The sequence below is a fragment of the Triticum urartu genome, chromosome 3A (genome assembly GCF_056163025.1).
Source record: "Triticum urartu cultivar PI428250 chromosome 3A, HENAU_Tu73, whole genome shotgun sequence".
In the NCBI taxonomy this organism is placed as follows: domain Eukaryota; kingdom Viridiplantae; phylum Streptophyta; class Magnoliopsida; order Poales; family Poaceae; genus Triticum; species Triticum urartu.
Genome location: NC_141875.1, coordinates 637,652,264 through 637,667,551, shown reverse-complemented (window position 1 = coordinate 637,667,551; position 15,288 = coordinate 637,652,264). Strand labels below are relative to the sequence as shown.

Below are 15,288 nucleotides of genomic sequence, written 5' to 3'. Positions count from 1 at the left end.
AAATTGGCGCGTTGCTACATCAAAGTCACGCCGAATGGCAACGGCAAAATCTTCTAGTTTAAATCATGCGCAACCAGATGCATGAGCCAACGGTCACAACTGGTCCAGGGGCGTGCCGTTGGAAGCGGAGCCAAGGAAATTTCCGGGGACGTGATCTCGAAGAGAGAGATGCGTCAAGGTCGGACAGTCAAATGTGATGAATTTACTTATGCAAAGGATAGTATACTATGTCAATGAAAACAAATGTGAGCAACCAAACCCTAGGTAGGTTATTGTAAGAGTTAGGTAAGGTTGAATAAGTAAGAGAATGGATGAAGTTGCTGGGAATGTGAACACTTGCGTGGTTGAACAAACTCTATCTCTCCTTCAACAAGGCACGGCATGTGTGACCAATAAACAACAACCGGAAAGCAAATTTACTAGCAGTACTACCAAGTTTTTCTTTAACTGCCCTCGTTTCAGAAAAGTTTTCTTTAACTAATCGCTCGATATTAAATGTATATTTTGGGAGGATTGGATCTGATATCACCATCACATGTTAGATGTAGGCATGTAGTACAACCTAATACAAACAAATGTGCACGCTCAAAAAGCACAAAAGCACACATGCTCACTGCCAAAAGCTATCACCTTTTTTTTCCATGTTCTCTTTTTGAGAGAATCACGAGGGTATACATGACATGGAGGAGAAATACTACAGTACTATAGCCCTAGGAAGTACTAGGTGACATTTTTTGATTTTTTTTGTCAAAAACACCAAAAAAATCGAGCTGGATTACTATTTTTGAAATACATATAATAGGCTTGGCCCTTCTGAACTTTCCGATTGTTGTTTCTCGAATTTTGGTTGTAACTTCTCAAGTTTCGATAGAAAATATACTTTTTGTGTTTAGTGATATGAAAACTCACTATCACCTAGTTTCTTGTCAATAATAAGGCTATATAGGAGAGATAGCCACGTGGTTGCACCTGAAGTAATCTACATGTTTGTTGAACTGATAAATTGCCATGAAACAATCTAAATGATTGCGAGAAGTTTGGTTGTGTTTCTATATATTTGAATTTGCTTTTACGATCCCTATAGCTTGTTTTTTTTTTGGTACAACATGCAATTCTAATTATGATTTTTTGTGCAATGGTAAAGAACATCCTAACATGCACGATTAATGTTTTTGATGGTTTTCTATATTGATATGGAAGTTTAAAAAATATTTCCCGTATCAGGTATTTGGTGCTTGAGAGCCAAAACATTGCACCCAGATTTACGACGGTAAACATGTGGATCTTGGTGAGAAAATATCCATGGATCCTAGACCCAGTTTATACGCGGAGTAATTTGTGTTTGTTCCCGCCACCCGTTGAGTTCAAGATCGGTGAGTATGCATAAGATGCCCCAATCCAAGTATGCTCTTAGGCGGTAGCTATGCCGGTCACAGGCAGCCAATGGGGTGGAGGTGCCGATGGGTCGACAAGTAGTGGGAGGAGACAACACATACATTAGAAAATGCAGGGGAGCCGATGGTGGATCTTGTATGGAGAAACCACCGTAGACGTAGAAGAAGGTAGGGAAACAATGGTGATCCAAGATTCACTGTGATGGGTGATGAAAGAGAGAGAGAGATAGTGACAATGATTGGGTTGATTGGAGGGGGCAACGTAAGTCATTGCCCCAACGACATCAAGTCTAGTATAGTGACACACAGGGTGATAGAAGATGGTCTGTTGGTGCCTTGAATGATTGGTGCTAAAACTGTACTAACTACTGATGGTCAAAAATGGGGTGAAGGATGGAGGGCAGATCTGTGGCACGATCATCGTAGTTGAAAAGGTGCCATTTTATGTGAAGGAATGGCAGGACAAACACGATCTCGAGCAGGTGATCACACCGGCAAAGTAACCCATGTGATGGCTTCCCCCATGTGCAGGTTGGATTAAGGCAAATGCAGTCGGAGCGCTATCTAAGGATGGACCCATAGGTGGTGGGGGTGCAATTCTTCGGGATTATCATGGCTCATTCATCGCCAGAGTGTGCCTTTTGCTATTGTCCACCACAGAACCAGAGCTAGCAGAGTTGTATGCTTCCAACGAGTGGTGAATCTGTATGTGGTGATTGAGGAGGGGGGAGTGTCCAGGAGCTAGTACTGGAATCGGACTACACAGGGATGGTCAACAAGCTCAAGTCAAGGTTGAACCATTTTGTAGAAGGGGTGAAGAATCTGCTGCCCTCCATTCAGCAGGTTGAAGTGCGATGGGATGGATGATCCGCAAACGGTGCCGATCACGGATTAGTTAGGGAAGGTTGATGTAATGAACTTTTCAGAATGTGGCTCCATAATTTCCTGAGATGTAGTATTAGGAATGCTATGATCGCGGATTTATCCGAGGCCTTCTAATAAAAAGCAGTAATTCCATCTAGAAAATCTAGCCCACGCCCATTTGGTGGCTAGTCACCATGGCGCCCTCGCATATATATTTTTAGAAACACAATATAGACCATAGACACACATAAACACACATCCCTATAAATGCACATATCACATCCTGTCCCTGTGAGCACCTGTAAGAGACCGAGCCGACACGATTTTTGAGGTTGACAAGGTCGAATAACCTCCTTTGGTGACTTAAAAATTGCCATACCCTACGAAGCATTAGGCGCGACTCGGTAAGACACTAAACATGTGTATCTCGGCCGCATAAACTGTTTAATTTGTACAATCCAAATACACAAAGGACATTTTGACAAACAATTCCGCGTAGAGTACTGTACATTTTCCCCGGAAAGATGCCGTTTATTATTATTTTTCTAAGAAAAAACAACCAAAAGACATCCAGTAGAGTGAATGACAACTGTACGCAGAAGGATGCCATTTATCACAGCTGCCTATATATCTCTCGAAAGCTACCCTAAATAACATTCGAAAAATAGTAGGATCCGAGCGGAAAGCCGGCTCGCTTTCGAGGACCGCGATGCGAAGATTCCACGTACGTAGCAAGAGCGAGAGCCCGAGCAGTTTCCTCCGGGATTGGGTTTTCTTGCACGTGACCGCTAGGCCTAGGCGTGTGTCATGTGTGGGATATATACTCCTCCGGCTCCCCGTGATACCACTACTCGACGCATCCCCCTCCCCTCGCCCCAAAAAAAGTCACCCAGCCAAATCAAAACTCCAACCACCGTCAGCCAAGCGAACAGCAGCCCAGCACAGGACGGAAGCACACCGGAAGGAAGCATCCTCTAGACTCTGCAAGCCTCCAAGCCTTCGCCGCCGCCGCGGTCGCCTCCCCACCCGGTCCTCGCGCGCCGCCGTTGCCACAGCAGCCACCGCCACCGCGTTTTCATCTGCCATCTGCGGAGCCACCCATCTACTACTCTTCAGGCGAGGGCGGAGGGACACATACAGAGAGAGGGAGAGGCATGGGGGGCGGGCATTCGAGGAGCGAGTCGCGGGGGGACGGGAGCGGGAACGGGCGGTACGCGCACTCGGCGTCCTTCCAGCAGCCGCCGGCGCCGCAGTGGGGGCCGCCGGGGGCGGGAGGGTACCCGTACGGCGCCGGCCAGGACGCGCAGGGCGGCTACTACGGCGCGCCGCCGCAGCAGGGGGGCTACGCCGCGCCCTACCCGGCCTACCAGCCCGCGCCCGTCGCCGCGCAGCCGCCGCCGCCCGCAGCGCGGGCGGGGGCGGCCAACAAGCCGCGCCTCGACCGGCGCTACTCGCGGATCGCCGACGACTTCCGGTCCGTGGAGCAGGTGCGTCCCCTTGGTGATTTCGAGTTTGTTGGGATTGTTGTTAGTTCAAGCGTGTTCGTCCCTAACTCTCGGCGCGTTCATCCGGAACTCTCGGCGCGAATAGATCGAAACAGTGAGTTGGTGCGTGCTGCCAAGTCCCTAGATCCCATCTTCGGATTGCTGGGAAGCTGGTGGCATCGCCGATTTGTGTTCCGTAGTCGGTCAATCTGCAGCCCATTCGAGGTTTCCAGAGAGTTCATGACTCTCCATTAGCAGGTCAACCGGATTGAGTTCACGCCGAATCGGCACGAGATCACAAGTTAATCTCGTGGTCAACCATCAATCACTGTTGATGAATGATTCCCGCACGCGATAATAAAAGAAATTGGTTGGTCGCAGCTCACTACAAGAATTATACATGTTTATTGGGTGGTTGCCAGCTTGGTAATCATGTTTGCTTGTATTAGTTGGTGTGTGTTGCTTGGTCTTCTCAAACAGGATAATGACTATGGGTGGCAATAATCTATCGCCTCAAGTTCTGGGGTGCTCAGTCGCCCAATGTGCCGTGTAGATGCCTGTATATTGTCACACTGTGGTGCAGTTTGTCTGACAGTGACTTTCCTGATTAAATCTGTGCATCATACTTTCCTATCGGTTTCGCAAGTATGGCCCACTACATTTCTTACTGCAACTAGTAGCTTATCAATCAAAAGTTTGTTCACCAACTTCTGTTAGGTTCTGGCGTTCTTTCTGTAGTATACTGGCTTCAGCGTCAATAGTACAAGATTCAGGCACATAAGCAAACAATTGATTTTCAAAATCCGGATAGTTAAGAGTTGATAATGTGTTTGCAGGTTACTGATGCTCTAGCTCAAGCTGGACTCGAGTCTTCGAATCTCATCGTGGGTATTGATTTCACAAAGAGCAATGAATGGACAGGTTAGTGCTTGTGAACCACCTGTTTGCTTTATTCCCAATAATCAGTTCCACTGATCCTGATGCTAATGATTTGTTCCCTTTATCAGGCAAATTCTCCTTCCATGGACGTAGTTTACATCACATTAGCAATGTACCAAATCCTTATGAACAAGGAATCTCGATTCTTGGACAGACATTGTCTAAATTTGATGAAGATAACTTGATTCCCTGCTTCGGATTTGGAGATGGTAAAGATCGTGTAATAGTTGATCATTTCTCACCACTGACGATTCATCTAAATCATGCCCATTTGCTTACTTTTTTCAGCATCAACACATGACCAAGACGTATTCTGTTTTTACCCTGATGAGAGACCGTGCAATGGATTCTCAGAAGCTCTTGAGCGATACAGGGAACTCGTTCCACATTTGCGCTTGGCTGGTAAGCTTAAGTCACCCTATTGTCTTTCAAGTAGGTTCGATTGGTGTGTTAGTTCTGAGTATTAATGTTGATTTTGAACAGGACCAACATCTTTTGCACCAATAATTGAGATGGCTATGACCATCGTGGAGCAAAGTGGTGGGCAGTACCATGTTCTGCTGATAATTGCTGACGGACAGGTACTACACTTTACCCTCTTCTGATGGTACATGTAATTGCACAGTTGGTAGTTCTGACTCCTGGGCAGTGGGCATGCTAGATATGCTTCATTTAGAATTGTTGCATTCCAACTGCAAGGTGCTTTTTTCTTTTTCTGTTAACATAGGCATGACTGTTTGTTTGTATGCATATCTGGAGTGCTGGTATGTATAATAATGAACATATAACAGAAGAAAACTTCTATATCTGGTAAAAGCTGTATAACTTTTATTTCAAGATCAAACTCCTATATCTGGCAAAAGCTGTATAACTCTTGAAGAACTTCAACTCGATATAATGTGTTTGCGAAATTGTAATCATTCTTCCAGGATATGTATCCTTCTTTTATTAATCTGAACTATGTACCCTGCACTGTAGTGTCAAACTGTGCTCTTCACACTTGATCAAATAGTTCATATTTGTGATTATCATGTTTTCCATGTTCTCTCTGCTGTATAAACCTCAAAACTGGATATCTTCTTTATGTTCTCTTGTTAACTTGTGTGCTTTACGTAGGTTACAAGGAGTGTAGATACTGCATCTGGGCAGCTGAGTTCCCAAGAGCAAAAGACTGTTGATGCCATTGTGAGGGCCAGGTTGGTCCTTCATATTGCCTTTGTTATAATGTTTTGATATGTACATAGTCATGTGCACCTCACCCTCATTTTTGCAGTGACCACTTGCTTTATTGTGTGCATTGAATTTATTGCCCTCCCATGTCATGGATGTTGCTCATCGCTTCAGTTTTTTGTTTATGTATGCAGTGAACTGCCGCTATCTATTGTGTTAGTAGGAGTTGGTGATGGCCCATGGGACATGATGAAGGAATTTGATGACAACATTCCTGCCCGGGCTTTTGATAATTTTCAAGTAAGTCACAGGGGAACGTAGTGATAAAGATCTGATATGATTGATGTCATATGTTTTTTCCTTTTCCGAACCTTGACTGGCTGACGCCATTGTAACACTGAGAATCTTTTACTTGTCCAGTTTGTGAACTTCTCGGAGATAATGTCTAAAAACATGCCACAATCAAGAAAAGAGGCAGCGTTTGCACTTTCAGCCTTGATGGAGATACCACAACAGTACAAAGCAACTGTGGAATTAGGAATATTAGGGTATATGCTCCCCCACCCCTTTCAAGTGCTTGATTCGTTATTTTTTTATTCATTCTGAAATATGCACTGACTTGTATCGATGTGGCAAACAGTCGTCGTTCTATGAAGGCTCCAGAAAGGGTTCCTCTGCCTCCTCCTGGTGGAAGCCATGATGCTTATTCATATGGATCTAAAAGCTTTAGTAAACCTCAGCCTAGTACATCTTCATCAGCGTATCCTCCCTATGAAACTGCACATACTGCGGCCCCTGCTGCACCGTCTTCTGCTTATGATAATCAGGTAAAGTTTTCACCTGTCATAGATGCAAATGTCACCTGATCTTTTAATTTCCTACGCCCTCTGTTCACTTTTATAAGACCTTGAAGACATTTCAGACAATGTGCAAAACAGCCTATTTTGAGCTGTCTGATACAACTTACAAAAGTGAATGGGGGGAGTATTTCTTTACGCCAAATTTGCAGTCTCCAGCGCCTTACTAGCATTTCTCATGTGCAGGTTTGCCCTATCTGCCTTGTGAACCCAAAAGACATGGCTTTTGGCTGTGGACACCAGGTGAGTGGATTAGCGCATTGCTGTTGCTTCCTGGGAAATCATTTTCTGTTTTTGTGCGTGGGTTGAAACGTCGGTGTCAACATCCTTTCTAACAAAGCACTTCCTTTGCAGACGTGCTGTGAATGTGGACAGACATTGGAGTCATGCCCAATCTGTCGGAGTCCAATTACCACCAGAATAAAGCTATATTAGCAAGTGGTGGTTTGGATCATTGCGAATGGGTGGCGTTACTGGAGACCACCCCTGCGTCACACTGGACGATGGACTTCAAGCTCTCCAAGCCCAGTCCATGAAGGGCTCGATCGGCTCTCGGAGATTACGCCAGGCATCGGTCTGCGTCGAGTTTTGCAGGGCCGATGAATCCGCCGTCCCAAAGATGGGAGCAGGGGCCGGTCTCGAGTATCTACACCCAACCAGGAATGATCCAAACTCCAGCGCAAGAAATGGATGCAGGTTTTCAAGGGCCATTGGCATGCGAAAACAACAAAAAGAGAGAGAAAAGAACAGAAAAACGAGAAACTGCTGCTGATGGATCCAGCGAACCGTGTGTGGTACTTGCAAGTGTGTACATATGGATGTGGTTCTTGAGCTGCCGTTTCACCCGGGATATGTTTGTTTTTTGATTGATTGATGCGTCTGTACAAATCCGCAGTGTTCTCTTGCAAGGGAGGTGGCATTATTTTATTTTATTTTTCGTTTCGAAATGGAAGTTTCTTCTTGCTCAAATGGCGTCCAATGCAGGTGGTTCACCACTACTACTATGAGTACTGCTATTTTAGTGTCACGTTTGGCATGTTAACGTGCCCACGCATTGACACGGATACGATGGTCTGATAGTGCTAGTAGTAACTGTTATGTCACGGTTGGGCGCACGCACTGCATCATCGTCCTGCGCGCCGGGATCGTCGTGCTCTAGGTGTCGGCGAAGAAGCGGTAGACGCTGGCGTTGTGCAGGATGAGTCTGACGGCGGCGGCGGAGGTGGCGAGTCCGATGGCCGAGGAGACGACGATGATGCTCCAGTGCCAGAGCCTGCACCATCTCCCGTCACACTCCCCTTTGATCTGCACGGCAGGCACAATCGTCAAATTAACAATCCACGCACTGCTGGTTGTAAAAGAAATTTACTTACTTTGAGGACGATCATGCTGGGGAACATGAAGGTGAGCGGGAAGAGCGCGAAGGATCCGAAGAGGTTGACGAAGTCGCCCATGAATGGGAAGAGCGCGGTGACGAAGACGTTGACCCCGAAGAGCAGCCCCCTGGCGAAGAGCCTGCGCGTCATGTTGTAGCGCGAGAACATGCCCTCCTCCAGCCGCTGCAGCCCCGTGTCCATGCCCTCGTGGATCGGCACCGTGAACAGCTGCACCGGCATCATCAGCACCCATGTGTACGTACGTAGTGGCCATCACAACTTGACTGAAACAGACGAGAAGTAGAGTAAGTACGTACGTGCTGCGAGACGATGCTCTGGAGGAAGGCGGTGGCGTTGATGAGCACGGAGGCCCAGCGCGGGCCGGAGAGCTGGTTGGGCAGGTACTCGGACGCGGCGGCGCCGTACGCCCAGTACCCGGCCACGCTGATCCCGTAGTACCCCGCGGCCCCCACCGTGTACTGCAGCGCCAGCGCCCGCCGCATGTTGCCCACCGCCGGCTTCCGCAGCGTCGACTGGATCTCCGGGAGCAGGCCCGAGGTGTTGCACACCAGGATCGCCGCCACGGCCCCCAGCGCGTTGAACGCCTTCTCCGCCTCCGTCCCGTGGATGGCGTAGTCAACCCGCCGCGAGTTCGACCTCCCTACGTACGCAGTTCGTTACAACGTCAGTGAGCTTTTGCCTTTGAATGGTATAATGAAAATGCACGCACGCAGCACGCATATGCGTGGTCACCACCAGTCCACCAGTACCGTCTCGGACGAGGACGGCGAGCAGCGCGACGTCGAAGGTGACGGTGAGCGCGGCGGAGGTGGCCAGCCAGTTCCGCATGGCGGAGATGGTGGGCACGAAGTAGGCGAAGGCGAAGTAGACGAACCCCGTCGCGGCGATGAACCACTGCAGCCGCGGAGGGGTCTGGGTGAACTCCGCGCTGATCGCCTGCGGGTGGAAAGCAACGCACGCACGTTGACTACGGTTGTTAGTTAATTAATCGTGCTAATGCCATTATGACTCACGATAAAAAAAAGAAAAAAGTATTTTTAAGGAGGTGATGGCCGATCGAACGGTGAACCTTGAGTGCTCTCCCGCCGAGCAGAATGAAGCCCATGCTTCCCAGGAGCAGGGTGGTGAACTGCAGGAACCAGGTGAGGTAGTACATTTTCCTCCCTTCACACGCACAGCAAGCAGAGCATAATCGGTGAGTACGTGTCGGATGCATTTCGTTCTCCATTGTAATTAGTCACGAAGCTCTCAAGTCATCGAGTCAGCCTAGCTAGAACGCTTCCTCGAAAAGAAAAAAACAAACTCTGGCTGCGTACCGAAGACGAAGCCCATGAGGTCCCTGTAGCGGATGAACCGCTGGCCGTCGACGACGTGGAGGCCGGCGAGGAGCCAGTTGGCGTACCAGGCGGCGGCGGCGAGGAGCAGCAGGCAGGCGGCGCCCCACCCCCACCCTAGCGGCACCATCATCAGGTTGGAGAAGCTGAGCACGTAGGCGCAGTTGAACCCCGTCACCAGCAGCAGCCCCACCTGCTGCCATGAGTCTGCACACGCACTCATCAAGTCATCATGCACCATTGCCATGCGTCTCGAAACTTAACAAGCTACTAGATGGATTATTGACGTTTACACGACGACGAACCTGTGTCCACCGCGTGGGCGGTGGCCGCGGTGGTGTACCCGCTGCCGTCGCCGGCGGCGGCCTTGTGCTGCGCTCCGGCTCCCGCCTCCGTGTCCAGCGACGAGGAGGCCATTGCTAACTGATGGCTTCTCTAGTTCTCTTTTTCTGCTACGTCGTCGAGCTGTGCTCAGCGAATCTGTTTGAACGACCTAGGCAGGCAGGCAGGCAGGGATGGAACCGGCGAAGGATATGGCCTAACAGCTCATATAGGCTCCCGGATATATAGACAGAGGAGTGAGGTCACAGACTAAAGGTCTTGTGATCATGCATGTCGTTGCCGGGATACAGTAAAGGTGCACCACTAGAGTCGATCGGCCTGCTCAGCACGAGGGCGGGCGTACGTACGTATCCATCCGGCGCGCGAGTGCGTAGGCCCCCTCCCCTAAAAACGACCTACGTGCGAAATCAAATCAGATCAAATCAAACCGCAAGTGGCAACAAAATGTGATGTGATGTGATGTCTTATTAAACGTGACGCTCCTCGATCCAGCAATGGATCAACACAAAAGTGTGGGATTTGAACGTCATTTCTTTCGTGGTAACACGGGTTTCATTTACAGAATAAAGATCTAGTTACAAGACATGTAAACACCGATCTTACATGACCGAAAAGATTGGAAAATCCTATGCAAAATACTAGTGCATGTTCCTCTCCTTCGGCACCACCAAAGGGTGAAAAGACATATCACCTCTTCATCCAAGCTCGACGCGGTTTCATCGCTCATCAGTAGCTTTACGGACCTCCATAGTAGTTTGTCAGAAGCAAAACCATAACAGTTGAAAGAATTAATCAGACCGGGGCAACATGTTCCTGGACACACCGTCAAACTTCAGAACTGACACCCCCGCATGACAACGATGTCGGAGGAGGAAACCATAATTGTTGGCCTCCAACCACAGACCCAGCACTGGTAGAAAAAGGACATGTTGTCCCGGTTCGTAAGGGCCTTTAGTCTCGGTTCCTGAACCGGGACTAAAGTGTCGGTACTAATGCCATGTCCCTTTAGTCCCAGTTCAATCCAGAACCGGGACTGATGGGCCTCCACGTGGCCTGTGCGCGGAGCCCAGGCAGGAGACCCTTTGGTCCCGGTTGGTGGCACCAATCGGGACCAATAGGCATCCACGCGTCAGCAATTCTGTGGCTGGGGTTTTTGTTTTTTTTTTGAAAGGGGGGGGGGGTTGGGGGTTTTGGGGGGTTAATTTAGGTGTTTCATATATTGTGTTAGCTAGCTATAATTAATAGAGAGAAGTGTCCTCTCTTATGTCCGTGCTTGATCGACGCTACGTACTATACATACGTATAGAGAGGACTAGACACGCTAGCTAGCTAGTAAGCAAACGAAGGAAACAGAAGATCGTCATGAACATATATGCATACAGAGAGAAGTGATATCGACCACCTCTCCTTCTCCGAGAGATTGGTCGAACAACAAGTTCTCGTATATCTATCCGACACTACCGAATTATCTCTTACAAATATAATCATACGGACTCATGGTCCACATAGTATTCTCCGTCTTCAGCGATCACGTGGTCAAGAAAGAATGCCGCCAATTCCTCTTGAATTGCTCGCATGCGAGCTGGTGCTAGGAGTTCATCCCGCTTCCGAAACATCTAATTTGAAGAAGGGGGTCAATACATATATATATGAATGAATGAAACTCAACACAAATGATGGTAATAAAATAAAATTGTGAATGTTGTTATTTACGTACTTCATATTGTTCGTCAGAGTACCCGCCCCGCTCACAGGTCGTGTGACGGATGGACTCGCAGACGTAGTATCCACAGAAATCATTCCCTTGTTCCTGCCACAACCACTTTACAAGAAATAGAGGTCAATCAAACTGATAAGCAAGAATGCTAAATGGTATTGATGAAACTAGCGCTTGAATCACTAGGAGATGCGCGGAACATGCTACTATAGTACTTACTTTCGGGTGTCTAAATTCCAGCTCCTTCGGCAGTCCCGGAACTTTTCTGGTGAATTTTCTCCAAACCCTGCCGGACAAAGAAAACAATTACTTGATATCAGGAAATGAACAAAGTTGCTGATATGGTGGATAATGATCGATTTAACTTACTTCTTGAGGATTTCAGTCATGTACGCATACTCCTGGGGATCTTTTCGTTTAGAGTCCAAGACGGTTACTACTTCCTGCTTAAGCCTAATCTCTAGGAGAATATAGTGGAAACTGCACACGCATGCATAACTCATCAATTACATTACTATAACCTGGACTAATATATAAGGGAAACCGAATATGCACAAGACAGTAACACTCACTTGAAGTTGTAAGGAAAGAGTATTATATCTTTGTTTTCATTTTTTTGAATGATCGTAGCAAGTTGGCCTCGGTATCTTCGGGACGATGTTCAACCTCAGTTGCATCTATGAGATATGTGTTAACGAACCCAATATCACTTTGTCTTTTCTTCAATTCGGCGATCTTCAATCTGTATAATATAGCGAGGATAATTATAAATACATGCAATGAAAGAGATGAGCTATATAGAGAGACTTAATGACAGAAGTAGTAGTACTTACCGACAGTAGCAGGTGATCGTTGTTTTATCGAGGGCCACTTGATTAAAAAACTGATAGAACTCCTCAAATGGAATAGGCAACAGTTCAATTCCAACGAGGTCATGCTCCGGTTTAACTCTCGCATACAAAGTACTCCTCCCCCAGACTCTCTGCATATTTTCAAGTACCAATCATGTAATCTTCGCATCATTGTTGTTAAAGATTTTTCATCTTTGACGAGAGGCTTCTGTACTCGTATCTGTGTATCTGCACCTCCATGGGATCATAATGTACATCGTCGGGCAGGTAATCGTCAACATTGCCATAACCGGGCACCATCCTCGGATCGACGACGTCGCTAGGCACCTTGAGCGGGGGGCACGATTGCTTCGCTTGTTCGCCGAGCTGGGCAATTTGTTTCCCAGCCGCTCGTCGTTCTTTCAGCCTTTGATCACTGACTGTACTTCCCGACCGCTCCGCTTCGGCCCATGTCTTTGCAATAATGCGCTCATAGTTGCCTTTCGGCGGAGACTTGGGTGGTTTTGCCAGGGCAGCCAGAGTGCGCTTCACTTTCACCGGATCTACCTTCTCCTCCGGAGGTGGATGTCTCTTTGCTTTCAACCCTTGAAACCAGTCATCCACTTCGGTTCGCGCGATCTTCGTGTTCTCCTCCGGGGTCCTCTCGTACGGTAACTTCTATGGACTCTTCAGAGAAGGACCGAATCTGTATGTCCTCCCGCCTCTGGTTATACTGCTAGACGCCGGCCGAGCAGACGAAGCGGTTGTCTTCTTTACTTGCTTACGAGGCGGAGGAGAAGGACTACGACGCGCCGGAGCAGCTGCCGGAGCGGCGGCGGGTCTCTTCCGCCCTTGCTGACGAGGCGGAGAAGGAGGAGGCTGGCTGCTCGGGCGCGCCGGCGCAGGCGGAGTGCCGCCACGCGCCGGAGAAGGAGCCGGCCGAGGGCCCTGATCGTCACTCGCCAGAGGAGGAGGCGGTGGAGGAGGCGGAGTGCCCTGACTCACCGAAGGAGGAGGAGGAGGAGGCGGAGGCGTCCAGTTCGGAAGGTTGATGAGCTCCTTCCGCCATAGGTATGGAGTCTTCAGAGCAGACCCCAGCCGAGTCTCCCCTTCACCGGTAGGGTGGTCAAGCTGGAGGTCCTCAAATCCCTCCGCTATTTCATCCACCATCACCCTAGCATATCCTTCTGGAATCGACCGGCAGTGAAAAGTTGCGCCGGGTTCAGTAGGATAAACAGAGCCAACAACCGCCTTGACCTTCAAATTCATCCATTGCGTTATAAGGTGGCAATTTTGAGACTCCGTGATAACTTCCGCGGGATAGCTGGCAGGAGCCGTCAAGGCATGCTCCGGCTGAAGCAGCTCTAATAGTTGTCATCGTAGTCTTCTTCTTCGCCGTCTTCCATCATAACCCCTATTTCTCCGTGCCTAGTCCAAACATTATAGTGTGGCATGAAACCCTTGTAAAGCAGGTGGGAGTGAAGGATTTTCCGGTTAGAGTAAGACCTCCTATTCCCACATTCAGTGCATGGACAACACATAAAACCATTCTGCTTGTTTGCCTCAGCCGCATCGAGAAACTCATGCACGTCCTTAATGTACTCGCGGGTGTGTCTGTCACCGTACATCCATTGCCGGTTCATCTGCGTGCATTATATATAATTAAGTGTCCAAATTAATAGAAGTTCATCATCATATTAAAACCAAAGTGCATACATAGTTCTCATCTAACAACATATAGCTCTCCAGAGCATCTAATTAATTAAACCATACATTGAAACTATGTAAAACATTTCAATGCGAAAACAAATGCGATCATAATCGCAACCAAGATAACAATTGATCCAACGGCATAATGATACCAAGCCTCGGTATGAATGACATATTTTCTAATCTTTCTAATCTTCAAGCGCATTGCATCCATCTTGATCTTGTGATCATCGACGACATCCGCAACATGCAACTCCAATATCATCTTCTCCTCCTCAATTTTTTTTATTTTTTCCTTCAACAAATTGTTTTCTTCTTCAACTAAATTTAATCTCTCGACAATAGGGTCGGTTGGCATTTCCGATTCACATACATCCTAGATAAATAAAATCTATGTCACGTTGGTCGGCATAATTTTCATAAACAATAAATGAACCAATAGTTATAAAGATAATATACATACCACATCCGAATCATAGACAGGACGAGGGCCGACGGGAGCGGATACCAAAACCATCGCACTATATAAGATGCAATAATAAATGTAAGAAAATGATACAAGTATCTATCTAAACATACAAGAGGCTCACCACGGTGGTGTCGGTGATGAGATCGGCGCGGGTGATCGACGGCGGTGAAGACGGGGACGGGGCGTGACGGACCGCTAAATCTAGACAAATCTCGAAGAAAATGGAGTTTGGAGGTCGAGCTTCGAGAGGAAAAAGGTTAAGTAGTGTGGCTCGGGCATTCCATCGAACACCTCATGTGCATAGGAGGTGAGCTAGAGCACCACAAAGCCCTCTCCCCCTCGGCCAGAGAAAAACAGAGCACTGGGGTGCTCTGCTCGCGAGCGAGGGGTATATATAGGCACCTCATTGATCCCGGTTGGTGACATGAGCCGGGACTAAAGGGGAGCCTTTGGTCCCGGTTCAAGCCACGAACCGGGACCAATGGTGGTGGGCCAGGAGCGAGGCCCATTGGTCCCGGTTCATCCCACCAACCGGGACCAATGGCCCACGTGGCCCGGCCGGCCCCCCTGGGCTCACGAACTGGGACCAATGCTCACATTGGTCCCGGTTCTGGACTGAACCGGGACTAATGGGCTGATCCAGCCTGGACCAAAGCCCTGTTTTCTACTAGTGCAGCACAAAATGCTCCATCTTCCAGCTGTCATTTGCGTAGACAACCGTCCGCGCGTACTCCTGAACGGCAAAACCTGCCTGCTCTACCATGATGTCGGAGACAACGCC

The 15,288-nt window shown here is 48.2% G+C and overlaps 2 protein-coding genes across 2 annotated transcripts; one reads left to right on the top strand and one right to left on the bottom strand.

Moving 5' to 3' along the window:
* The first annotated feature begins 3,090 nt into the window (after positions 1-3,090).
* On the top strand, positions 3,091-7,677 carry LOC125545659 (E3 ubiquitin-protein ligase RGLG2). Its single transcript, XM_048709680.2, has 11 exons — positions 3,091-3,745; positions 4,579-4,663; positions 4,750-4,890; positions 4,970-5,083; positions 5,165-5,262; positions 5,798-5,877; positions 6,046-6,151; positions 6,272-6,399; positions 6,492-6,678; positions 6,895-6,951; positions 7,063-7,677. Exons 1-11 carry the CDS (start codon positions 3,413-3,415, stop codon positions 7,141-7,143), a joined length of 1,410 nt encoding a protein of 469 aa, XP_048565637.1. The 5' UTR covers positions 3,091-3,412; the 3' UTR covers positions 7,144-7,677.
* Positions 7,606-9,986, bottom strand: LOC125545660 (putative proline transporter 2). The gene is made up of 7 exons (XM_048709681.2): positions 9,745-9,986; positions 9,422-9,646; positions 9,175-9,269; positions 8,855-9,041; positions 8,402-8,745; positions 8,082-8,312; positions 7,606-8,013 (listed from the first exon to the last, which is right to left on the bottom strand). Exons 1-7 carry the CDS (start codon positions 9,854-9,856, stop codon positions 7,864-7,866), a joined length of 1,344 nt encoding a protein of 447 aa, XP_048565638.1. The 5' UTR covers positions 9,857-9,986; the 3' UTR covers positions 7,606-7,863.
* Between the last annotated feature and the right edge of the window lie 5,302 nt (positions 9,987-15,288).

Excerpts from the sequence above, each read along its gene's own strand:
- LOC125545660 (XM_048709681.2), bottom strand. The coding sequence starts at position 9,856 with ATGGCCTCCTCGTCGCTGGACACGGAGGCGGGAGCCGGAGCGCAGCAC. Across the intron at positions 8,313-8,401 it reads AGAGCATCGTCTCGCAGCAC|CTGTTCACGGTGCCGATCCA; the intron begins GTACGTACTTAC and ends ATGCCGGTGCAG. Across the intron at positions 8,014-8,081 it reads CCAGCATGATCGTCCTCAAA|ATCAAAGGGGAGTGTGACGG; the intron begins GTAAGTAAATTT and ends CCTGCCGTGCAG.
- LOC125545659 (XM_048709680.2), top strand. The coding sequence starts at position 3,413 with ATGGGGGGCGGGCATTCGAGGAGCGAGTCGCGGGGGGACGGGAGCGGG. Across the intron at positions 5,263-5,797 it reads TGATAATTGCTGACGGACAG|GTTACAAGGAGTGTAGATAC; the intron begins GTACTACACTTT and ends TGCTTTACGTAG. Across the intron at positions 6,952-7,062 it reads CTTTTGGCTGTGGACACCAG|ACGTGCTGTGAATGTGGACA; the intron begins GTGAGTGGATTA and ends CTTCCTTTGCAG.